The 12,391-nt window shown below is 32.4% G+C and overlaps 1 protein-coding gene and 1 long non-coding RNA gene across 2 annotated transcripts; both read left to right on the forward strand.

Moving 5' to 3' along the window:
- Positions 1-4,270: 4,270 nt before the first annotated feature.
- On the forward strand, positions 4,271-4,824 carry LOC145821120 (uncharacterized). The gene is made up of 3 exons (XR_014363160.1): positions 4,271-4,376; positions 4,463-4,593; positions 4,684-4,824. It is a non-coding gene; the product is annotated as an uncharacterized LOC145821120 (long non-coding RNA).
- An 845-nt stretch (positions 4,825-5,669) lies between these two features.
- LOC114271050 (transcription factor MYB124-like) lies at positions 5,670-7,390 on the forward strand. The gene is made up of 6 exons (XM_082918394.1): positions 5,670-5,722; positions 5,881-5,953; positions 6,264-6,319; positions 6,411-6,590; positions 6,679-6,863; positions 7,061-7,390. The coding sequence occupies exons 1-6, from the start codon at positions 5,670-5,672 to the stop codon at positions 7,267-7,269; spliced, it is 756 nt and encodes a 251-aa protein (XP_082774520.1). The 3' UTR covers positions 7,270-7,390.
- The last annotated feature ends 5,001 nt before the right edge of the window (positions 7,391-12,391 follow it).

The following is a 12,391-nucleotide window of genomic DNA, read 5'->3' on the forward strand; positions in this document are numbered from 1 at the left end:
ATCGCAATTACTCTTTTTTTTTTGTGACAGCAATTTCTGTCGTCGCAAATACTCTATTTTTTGCGACGAAAGTCACATTTTTTGGCGATGGCAAGTTGTGCCGTCTCAAAAAGTCACATTTTTTGACGATGGCAAGTTGTGCCGTCTCAAAAAGTCACATTTTTTGAGACGGCAAGTTGTGCCGTCACAAAAAGTTCCGTCTCATAAGCCCACTTTTCTTGTAGTGAGAGAGTGAGAAAGAGAGAGAGAGAGAGAGTCAGAGAGTGAGAGACAGAAAAACGAAATCTGAAATCTGTCCTAATATTTGTCCTAAAATTATAAATTAAAAATATTAAATTATCTTAAATATTTGTCCTAATATTTTTTTTACTGAAAAATATTATAATATATTTTAAAATTTTATATTCTTATATTCTTATATTATTTATATATATATATATATATATATATATATATATATAAAATAAGAAAGAAAAGAAAGAAAGAAAATTAAAAAAAAAAGAAGGAAAAAATTTTTTTTTAAATTTTTTGAGCCAGCCCAACCCATGTTTTTTTAGTCGCCAATTACTTTTATAAATTCCTCAAATTTAAATTAGAAATGTCTCCCTCCAAATTTAAATTAACAATAGTGTTTGATTATTGTTAACCGTGTATAACGTAAAAATAATTTTAAAAAGTTGAAAAAATTAATTATTAAAAAATTAAGAAAGATTTTAAAATTTGAAATAATATCAATAAGTCTTACAAATCAGATTTATTTACTCATAAGTCATGAGTGAATTGTTTTTATACACTTAGCCCTCGTTTTGATAATGAAATTTTTCTAAAACTTTTTAAATATATGTTTTGTGTCTGTGAAATGATTATTTCATTAGCACTAGTAATAATATTGAAAAATTTATTAAAATGATAAATAATTGGGATATTTTGTCTTTTATTTGTGAATTTTGATTTATTCTTAATTTATTAGTGTTATTGAAATATGATGATGTAAAAAGTATAAATAGTTTAATTGTACTTTTTAAAAATAACAAATTTATTATTAAAAATTAAATTCATCAGACTAACCTGTAACTATGCCTTTAAATTTTTACAATGTAAAACTATCGACAAACAGACAATAACAAGTTGCCCATTTTAGAATTTAATTTCTTTTTATAATACAATTATTACATTTTAAAAATATTAATTTATCAAAATTACCTTTTGATAGTATATTTTTTTAGAAATATCAATTGTCATAATTGTACTTTTTGTATTATTAATGGATTTAAAAAAAGGACAAAATAAGAAATTCATATTATTTTAATAATCAATTTTTTTAAAAAATTAATATTTTGAGATAATAAAAAATAAAATAAGATATTAATATTTTTGGATGGTGGGTGTACAACCTCTTCATAAAAATAAAAATAAAAATAAAATAAAATAAAATAAAACAACTATTTTGTTTAGTCAAATTTTCAAGTGGAGACTAATGGTATTGTTGTTAATAAAATAAAATACTATTTTGTTAATTTTTTTATTTTCATTCGGCTACCAAACAATTTAGTAGCCAAAAGTAGGCCTACAGCGACTAAAATTTGCTTAAAATATTTTAAAAAGTTGAAAAAATTAATTATTAAAAAATTAAGAAAAATTTTAAAATTTTAAATAATATCAATAAGTCTTACATTTTACACACTTAGCCCTCGTTTTGATAATGATATTGAAAAATTGAAAAATTTATTTAAATGATAAATTATTACATTTTAAAAATATTCATTACATTTTAATAATATTAATTTTTCATTACAACCCTACAGAAATTACCATTACCTAAAGGAACACCTTACCATTATTAAACAATCGGCTACCAAACTATTTAGTAGCCAAAAGTAGGCCTTTGGCGACTAAAAAGCAATTTAGTCGGTGAATCCCAGGTTTTTGGCGACCAAAATTTTGGTCGCCAAAGGTATTTTATAATTTTTTTATTTTTATTCGGCTACCAAACTATTTAGTAGCCAAAAGTAGGCCTTTGGCGACTAAAAAGTAATTTAGTCGGTGAATCCCAGGTTTTTGGCGACCAAAATTTTGGTCGCCAAAGGTATTTTATAATTTTTTTTTATTTTCATTCGGCTACCAAAATATTTAGTAGCCAAAAGTAGGCCTTTGGCAACTAAAAAGTAATTTAGTCGGTGAATCCCCAGTTTTTGGCGACCAAAATTTTGGTCGCCAAAGGTATTTTATAATTTTTTTATTTTCATTCGGCTACCAAACTATTTAGTAGCCAAAAGTAGGTATACAGCGACTAAAAGAAATTTTGTCGCCGAAACTTGACATTTGGCGACCAAAAGTTTGGTCGGGAAAGATTAAAAATTAATTTTTTAATTTTCATTCGGCTACCAAACAATTTAGTAGCTAAAGGTACCTTTATGGCTACTAAATTTTTATTTAGTCGCCAATTATCATATGTTTACACTACTAGAAAAGTGACTTGTTGCGACTAATTTTTTACGACTGACTATTTAACGGTCGCAAAAAATAATATTTACAACAACATCTGAGTCTTTCTTTTATTTATTTTATCTGAGTCTTTCTTTTATTTATTTTGTCCCTTTCTTATTATACCTATGCCCTAACCCCCTTTTCACTTTCACTTTCCCGACGATTCACAAACACATCTCTCTCTCTCTCTCTCTCTCTCTCTAAGATTGTGATGAGAAGCAGCAGACAACAATGCCGGAGCTACTAAGGTTTGATGATCAGAACCAGTAGAGATCATTCGATTTCGTCATCTTCACCGTCGCATCCAACTTCAGCCTCTTGTTTTCCGCTTCTAGTAGCATCGATCATTGCTCCTTCGCTTCTGATGTTCACAATCACGACTCTTTCGTCTCCCAACTCACTCAGGTTCCTTTTTTTTCATTTCAATTTCATCTTCCAAAAAAAAAAAAAGATTACGAGTTTGATTTTTGATTGATTTGTTGTTCCTTCGAGTTGAATATTGAACTGGAAATCAAGCAATATCAGTAACTTCATAGCATGCATGCATTTTTTGATTCAATTTTCCCGACTATGCTGAGATTGCTATTATTTTGGAAATGATGGAAAATGATCTACTATTCAAGGCGATGAATTTGATTTTCAGCCCTAGAATTTGAAATTCATCGATTTCAAAGAGTAATTTTTTTTTTTTTTTATTTGAACCAGCATTTGGTAGGACTTATTCGATATATGTTTCTTCTAACTGTTTTTGCTCCTCGAAGTTGAGTTCAGCTTGAAATCTTAAGTTTGTAATGCATTTCTGATTTTCTTTTTTCTTCTTTTTTGGCAATTTTCAAATAAATCCTTAATACATATTGTGGATTGCTTAATAAATAGAAGTTGAGTTTACACAGAACCAAATCATTAATACATAATCCAAATAAATCCTTGTTCAAGGACATATTGTGGATTGCAAAATCAATTCAATAAATGATACTACATTTTATATTACAGAACCCTCACTTGCCAAGTGTATTTGTTGACAATATGAGAACTCTAATATTTGTTGTGACTTTAGTGTTCATTAAAGAACATAAAACAGGGGGGAGAAAATGAATTAGGCTCAATTGATTTGAATGCAATTCTATTTCTAAATTTTGCACATTGTATTAAAATTTATGATATATAATACTATCTATTACTGTCTATGGTAGAGGCTTTTAGAGCTCTAAAATTATATAAAAAGTTTACATGACTCACAAGATTTTTAAACAAATTTATACCAAAAACTCAAACCTTACGATACATCTAAATTCATATAACTCATCAAAATGGGGCTAAATTCAAAGGTGAGTGGGGCTAAATTTTCTGCAAGCTATTGTTGAATGACAGCATAAGTGGCTACATGTTTTTCTTTCTTTCAATCTCTGCAGGGGCAATTGCCCCTATTTCCCCTAATGTCCTTCCACCTTCGCAACTCAATTACCTTGCTCTCAGTATAAGCTAGTAGTGTCTTTTAATTTTTGTGTTGAGAATCTAATACGGTGAACATGTTTCTTGCACTGAGTTAATCATTTTCTTAACAGAGGATATTAATTCTAATTTGATATAAACGTCAAATCAAATATATCTGCCACTTACCTTTTGTTTGTTATTTCTATGCTAGCTATATATATTCAGATCTTAGTTTTGTTGCTTCCATCATTGTAGCCTTCTAAAACTTATGCCACATTCAGTTATTTTATTTCTTTGTATGTGCTTGTGTGTTCTATATTCAAACTGAGGTTTATTCCATGAACTATTTTTATTCTAATTTCTGGTTCCCAAAGCAGCCTGGAATTCTAAAGGTCTCTGAAACAGATCGGTTGTCATCCTTGACTCCTACAGACTAGGAATAAGAATGATTAATGGTGATTAATTTTAAAACTTTCATCTAAGTAATATGCGGTAATTTGTTCATACGAGAACATATTTCATATGATGTCTTTTTGTCCAGGTTTAGAGGGATTACTATTGTCCAGTTTGGATGCTAAACTTGCTCTTAAACACTTGTTCCGCCTTTGTTTGGAGCATGAACAGAAATTAAATTCGTCTCATAAATCAGCTCATGCATATATTTTTTACAAGGTTTTCCAAGCTTTATTTCTATGTATTTTACAATTTACTTTTTAAACTCGTTTGGTCCTTAACCTTTTTTCTCCTTTTTTAATTGTCTAGGATTCAAATGCTCCTGTGATGGTTAAGATGGTGGAGCTAGTTACAATTCTCTTCTTCAACAGAGAATTGTATTTCTTTTGAATGAATGCGATGATCATCCAGCTCTTCAAAAAATCGTGGATGTGATAGAAATGATTTTAGCTATTCCTTTAAGAACACCGCTGGCTGAGGTAGTATATTTGACTAAGTTTGCATGGTTATTAGGACCAATTTGCTTAATGGAAGTGGTTTTAGACCACAAGTTAATCTAAAGTGCAAAATATAATAGCAAAAACAATTGTGAAAAAGCAAATACTGATAAATTGGGAAATCCACATAAGATACCATCTGATGAAAATAGGTAATGTTAGTTGTTTCCATTTCTTTAGTCTTGTAATGCACAATGAGCAATGTTGCTGTTATACCATGTGCTTAAAACGTTAGGCATTACCAATTGGCTCAGGCTCCCTACCCCCTGCTGTTCTTTTAAAAAAAGATAGCTTGTGCGCATTAAAGGTGCAGTAACATCTGTCTGCTTAAATTTGGGTTCTCTTTGCTGCTTCCTTCTTTGAAGGCTCTTTCAGGTTTGCAGTTCCTACTTAATAGGGTGCGGGTGCTACAGGAAACTGTTTCAAAATTCCCCCTCTCTAGTAAGCATTTAAATTTGGTAAGCATGAGTTCTTTTGTGGTTGTGCTATCAATTTTCTTCTCTCTTCACTCTCTCCTTTTTATGACTCAGCTGAACTGGATCCGATTTTTATCCTGGTATCCTTATGGCAAAAGTTGGAATTTGAGTCTTGGCCTGCCTTGCTTGATGATGTTCAAATTCAATTTGAGATTAATGCCGAGAAGGTATGTTATTTGCTTTTTTTATTTTTATTTTTTCTATTTAAGAATATATGGTTAGTTTGTAGTGAAAACACTCAAAAAGCGTTTAGACCTTACTCTAAATATTCATATCAAATTTGTGAGGATGATCTAGAAATTGATTTCAAAACTTCAACAATATGACAAAGAATCAGGCCAAGAAAGTTCAACAATTAAAAGTTGAGACAGGAAGGTAACAAGGGGATTGACTTCTGTAGTAAAAAAGTGCCAGTTCCAAAAACATGCATTTGTAATAAATCCTACTTAAGAGCTGAAAATTTGCTTTTATATCTTAGACACCAAAATTTGTTTTTTAGTTCATTCTGATTGGATGTAATGACACTATTGCAGATGGTACACTTATTTGAATTCTGATTTCAAGAAGGGGGGATGGTTTCCAGAGGAAGACTTGCTCTTATGTGAGGTACATTTTTGAAATCAAAGTTGCATATCAATACAAGGTAGTCTACCTTTCAAATGCAATTATTGGGATTTTGTTTTTAGCTATGTATTCTTTGATCAACCATTTGTTAGTTGATTAGCTTGCTTTGACAGTATCAGTAAGTTCTGAGTTTAAAGGAAAACAGAGTAAATCTATACTTTGGCCAGACTCATAAAGAATTGTTTTGTTGTCTCCCAAAAGTTCAACAGAAAATACCATATTATATTTTGGATTAGATAAGCATTTAGTTGTTGTCTTATGAGGGAATCTAATACCTTAAGCTCAACCGCAGGCTCAAAAAATATTTGGTAACAGATGGACTGAAATAGCAAAGGTGGTTTCAGGGAGGTATATAAAATTTTAAATACTTGTTTTCTGTTGCAAGTGGAAAAGTTTATGGTAATTATGGTTTAATTTCTTTGTTGCCATGCTTACACAGAACTGATAATGCTATGAAGAATAGATTCTCCACCCTGTGTAAGAAAAGAGCAAAACATGAAGCCTTAGCAAAAGATAACAATACTTCATACATCAATCCAAACAACAAAAGGGTCATCTTTCCAAATGGGTCGAGTACAGCTGGAATATCAGAAAATGCTACACCTCTGAAGAAGTTGAGGTACAATTGATGTAGCTAGCCTTCATTTCCAAGTGAATGCCAATAAGTTGAAATGTTACAAAAATAACTCTTAGTTGTCATGATTTAGAAGGACCCATATCTCTGATCTCACAGAAAACTGCCCGCGTGGAGAAAGGTTCCTTGAGGAATGTGCAACGACAAGAAGTCAGCAGCTAAGACCTCCATTTTCAGTACTTCAGCAAAACTTGCACAATGTGGGTGACCTGCCCACTCAGAATCATATCAACACCACCAAGGAGATCTCCAATGATGGTAATCCACCAAACTCTTTGATAAGTGAACTAAAGTCGTAGAAAATGTACAATCCACGTGCATCAATTACTTTAGGCCATAGAAATGTTTGTCATTTTCGTGCTTTAACAATACAAGTCTGATTTTTTTATTTTATTTTTTTCATCCATGATTAAAATGATGTAATAATGTGAACTTACTTTCTTTTCCAAGAGCAGCTAGCAGTTACAAGATTCAAGGAACATTTCTTAAAAGGGATGATCCAAAGATATTTGCATTGATGCAACAAGCAGAACTGCTCAGCTCGCTTGCAGTCAAAGTTAATACAGAGAACATGGACCAGAGTCTTGAAAACACATGGAAGGTGAGGAACAGTAGGGATCACCGGCTTGGTTTCTGCTATCAATACGTAATTATGAATGTCTGAGGCTGGTTGATATGATTGAGTGGGTGATATTGAGAGTTAAATTCAGTTTTTTTTTTTTTTTTTTTAGTACTTGAATCTATTAGTATTTTGTATAAATACTTTTAAGGATGGTTGATGGATATTTGTTTTGTGTGTATAGAAGTTTATATTTTGTATGCACATTTTTTTTTTTTAAAGAAAGATAATTTTGTTGAGCGAAGTGATGGAAAATAATACATGTGTATTAGAATTTTTGCAAATATCACTTTCTATTTATTGTATATAATACTTGAATATATATATATATATATATGAGAATATAGGTTGCTAAAACATTGTAGGTATTTTATTTATTTATATTTTTTTTTGCGACGGTAACAAGATGGTCGCTAATACATTGTAGGTATTTTTTTAATTTTTTTGCGACGGCAAAACATTAGTCGCGATAAGTAGATTAGGCGGTCGCAAATAGTTTGCGACTGTTTTTTTGCGGTCGCAAAAAGTATTTGCCACCCCCACATTCGCGACCCCTATTTGCCGTCGCATGGGCAGTCGCAAAAGGTTTTTTGCGACTGTTTTTTTATTATTTGCGACGGTTTGTAGCGGTCGCAAAAAGTATTTTTTTTAGTAGTGTTAGCTACTAAAAATTGTTTTAGTCACCAATTGTAATATCTTTAGCTACTAAATTTTTTTTAGTAGCCAATAATCAACATTCCCCTACTAAAAAAAATTAGTAGCTAAAAAGTGACTTTTGCCGACTAATATTATTTTTGGTAGCCAATTCCGTGACTTTTGGCGACTAAATTAGTTTTGGTAGCTAAAAGTGGTCGGTAAAAATGCTTTTTCTTGTAGTGTATATATAGTATACACCTCGGTTCCAAACTTCCAAACCGTCTCGCTTGCTCATAGCTCGCTCTCTCTCTCTCTCTCTCTCCCTCCCTCCCTCATTCCACCATCCACTAACGGTCCCAAACCCTCTCTCACTAAGATCTCTACCTCTAATGATCTCACTGTTGTCCACCATCCTCTTGCCACGCCCAAAACAACGGCGCTGTCGCATATATTAGCTCTCAAATCCTCTCTTGCCCACCGTTCAACGCCAGTTAAGACTCGATGTTGTGCCTCAGAAATTCTAGACATTAATAATTACCACTTCATAAAGAGTCTCAACAAGTTTCATATTGTTAGAAATTTGGTCGAGTTTAGAACCCATAACTGATTGGGTCGCCCCTAGTGGCATGACCCAAGACCCACAAGGAGAGACCTAGTCAAAGTAGACTTTGATTAACTTATCTTGGGGATAAGTGTGATTCACTCACTATCTCAGCTGTTGAGGAGATAGAGTTATGGGTTATTATAAATCTCCCCCATAATATACGTATTATATTTGGGAAAGTAAGAATTTAACCGAAAAGGTAATCAGTATCTCTCCCTCTCTCTCTCTCTCTCTTAGACTTTCTATTCTTTCTCTCCCCATAGAAACACATAATAGTCTTTATACTGTGAATAGTGTGGGTAGTTCTCTAATAGTTCTATTCCGCTGCTAGAACTTGTTCGAAGACATCAATGGAGGCACGTGATTCGCCAGAATGATTTATGGATTCGGTTTCAGCATAAAAGGTATGTCTGAATCCGTTTATTTCCTCTGTATATTATTTCTTATTTTTCCTACATTGGTATCCAAGATATTATTGGGTGTTTTCGTATTATTTATGCATGAATGTGTGTGTGTGATTTCTGCATAAAAATTGAGATTTTTCATACCATCTCTAATCGTCTTGAAATTCATATATGTTGTAGTCCATATTATTTACATCATTTCTACAAAGTTTTGAAAAAATTAACTGACCGAATTTTGAGAAAATTATTTGATTTTCCTAACTTTGACTGCATGCTAGTTTTACATGCTTTGTTTTCATGTTGTGAAAATTATATATTTGAAATCTTTGTTTCGAGACCTTCGAAACGGTATATTATGGGTCTGATTTTGACTTACAGATTGTGAGAAATCATAGACCCTAATCTGGATTTATTTGTGTTTTTGGTGGTTCATCATAGAGAATCACAAGAGAGAGAGAGAGAGAGAGAGAATGGATTACATTCCTTATTTTAGACTTTGTCAAAATAAAAAAGCAAGACCACCATTGGATTTCTCTCAAAAAATTAAGTCAGATAGTGCCAAAATTGAACCAAAACGAAGTCCGGGAGATGGTGCGTAGGCCCTACGTGCCGAAGGCTGCATTCACATGCTTCCAAGCTCTAAGGCGTTCTGATGCGAGCACTGCACATGTGCTGATGCGCTGACACACGTGATGACGTCTGCACTGACCCAAGCTATTAACGTCATCTACCGATGTAAGCATTGACGCAAGCGATGTGACTGTTAAGGCTCTGTTTGCGTGTTTTTAATTTTAAAACTACTTTAATTACTTCTACAATATTCGTTATAATTCTTATTGAAACATGGCGTATACCGTTGGACTCGTAATTCATTTTTCTACGATATGTTAAAAGTTCAGAATTGTAATGTTTTTCATTAATGAATAATTCAATACTTTTACGTTAAATTGCTTTTGGGGAAGCATGACTTGGATTCTGGACTTGAAATTTTTACAGTAGACTACTGCTGTGTAATCTTATTTACTGGTATGGGTTTTGTATTTTGTTCAGGTTCTGTAATATTTATTCCTAATTTTCTATGTAATTATTAATTATTTGTAATTCTAGAAAATTTCAGAAAATTACAAAAATTATAAAAATATATTATGGCATTATTTAAATATTGTATATGGCATGTTAAGTTCTTTTAAATGAATAAAACTTGTAGTATGTTGTTATTTTAAATAGCATGATTTATTTATATTGGTGAATTTTAATTTCATGATTAAATATTCTAACATATTTTGTTTTATGAATTACATTGAGATTTATCATGTGGAGTTAAATATGTTATTATGCTTTAGACATGTCGTAGTTAATGGGAGGTTGCTCGGTTGATAGAAATCTTTGTAGATTTACGCCCAAAAATTTATATTTTGCACATGAATTAAATTATATTTTGGATAATTGTCACTTGTGGTGCAAAAGATGATTACGAGTATAACGGATTTTCGATCTTATGACTTGTGTAATATTGTCATTATTTAATTTAGATTTTTGCGACAAAATTATATCGTGATATGCTAATCAAATTAATCTCAATGCGCATTTTTTTTCCTCTTATTGACTTTGCTTATGCAAGTTAATTTAGTTGACCTAGACTTAATAGAGATGTTCAAATGTGAACAATAAAATCTTATTCTTTAGATGAACAAAAAGTCTTGGAAACTTTAGGTCAAACCGTAATTAAGCCAGAGTAAGGAAACATGACTCAATGTCGTCGTGGTTTTGTTGCCTTGATTGGCGCAATAAAAATTGATGTGTGCGCTATGATTAGTGGTATGCTAAGTAGCTTTGATTGGCGAGTTTGGAGTTATGAAATTAGTAAGCCCTCAATAGATCTAGATATGATCCTGACTATTGAGCTACGTGGATTGACTTTGTAATTTGATTTGTAATAATGTTGCATCATCGGATAAAGCAACATCCAAGAGTCACGTCATCCAAGAAATGCAAGCTTAAATGAGTTAGTCATTAAGTATAAGCCGAGTATCCAGTATGAGCAGTGCTTTACTCTCTACCCAACTAATGGGAATAGATGGAGCCAAATTTCATGCACTATGATAGTGTGCGTTGAAGTATATCACTTGGAGTTAAAAGTTTAGCGCTTAGAAGATGCAAAATCTATTAACACTAAGTGAGAAGATCAGCACCTAGTGGCTGCAAAATCTATTAGTGCTGCCAACTTGTTTAAGTCTAGACACTTACTGTTTCCACATTTGAGTGTGAGACATGAGGAGGTGCTTCTTTGTATGATTCTTTAGCTAGGCTAACTCTTTTAAATGGCGTTTACCACTAAGCGCAAAAGTTGCAGCATAGTAATGAAAAGGTCAAGGCCGACAAGGTTGTTATGATTTAAGAATTTGGTGCATTGCTCGTGAGAACATTGTGTTGAATTAGACTCTTTAGCCTAATTCGCGCTTAAGTTGCTTCAAGAGCTGCCATTGATTGATAGTTTATTCTCTTTTTCTTGTGGATAGTAAAATTAATTGCAACTAACTATGAAGCGAGAAACAGAGAAGGCAAGAGAAATATCGTCATGTTACAACTAGATGCAATAAAGTGTATAGAGAACAAAATTGACTTAAAAGTGCAGGGGATTAGCACTTACTAGTTAAATTTGCGACTTAGGTGCACTTTATATCTCCATGACATCCTTTTTATGATCTAGTGAACATTAGTTAGTCATGAGTCATTACCTAGCTGGGCCTACACCTTTACACTTGTCTTTGAGAACTCACACATTAGGATGATTAGAATTAGTTTATGACATTGGTCATGAACCGGTAGCTTATTGTACTTAATCACATTGACGAGAAAGTGACATGGATGGTTTGAGTAAGCCCTCTTGGGCCCACTCACTAGCAACATCTTGCTCTTATGTGAATGTGTAACTTTGTTCACAATGGCTATGCACAAATAAGTTAGAAAGCCGCAAAAAGCCATCTATATTGGCGCATTTAGTCCACTATGATATTTGTGATTGGATATATGAAAGGTATGATAGCTAGCCCTAATCTCGACACATTTAAAGATTATGATATGCATCTTAGTCAAGACTATTTGATCTCCCATAAGTCAAAAGTTTTAAGATGATTTTTGACACTGCACATATGAGGTCGAGATCAGTTAGATAAGAGATTCATGCTTTTAGTTTTGACGGATGTGGCGTATATCTATTTGAGTTGTCTTTTTTAGAAAGCTCTATAAAGAGAAAGGGATGCTTAGAAAATTAATTATTCCTAGTACTCAACAACACAATGGTGTAGTAGAGATAATAAATTAACATTGTTTATGTTAGGTAGATGATGGCGCAATATGTTCCCCAACTGGGAATTGTACTTTAGTTTGTTGCTTATGTCCTTAACTAAGTACCCTCCATATCAGATTTTACTCCATTTGAGTAATGGGTTAGCAGAGAGCTGTAGACGCGTCCGAATGTCCTGGGAAAATCCCGTTTTGTTCATTGGGCTTACTACAGTTC

The sequence above is a fragment of the Camellia sinensis genome, chromosome 3 (genome assembly GCF_055761805.1).
Source record: "Camellia sinensis isolate YWXY chromosome 3, ASM5576180v1, whole genome shotgun sequence".
Classification (NCBI taxonomy): Eukaryota; Viridiplantae; Streptophyta; class Magnoliopsida; order Ericales; family Theaceae; genus Camellia; species Camellia sinensis.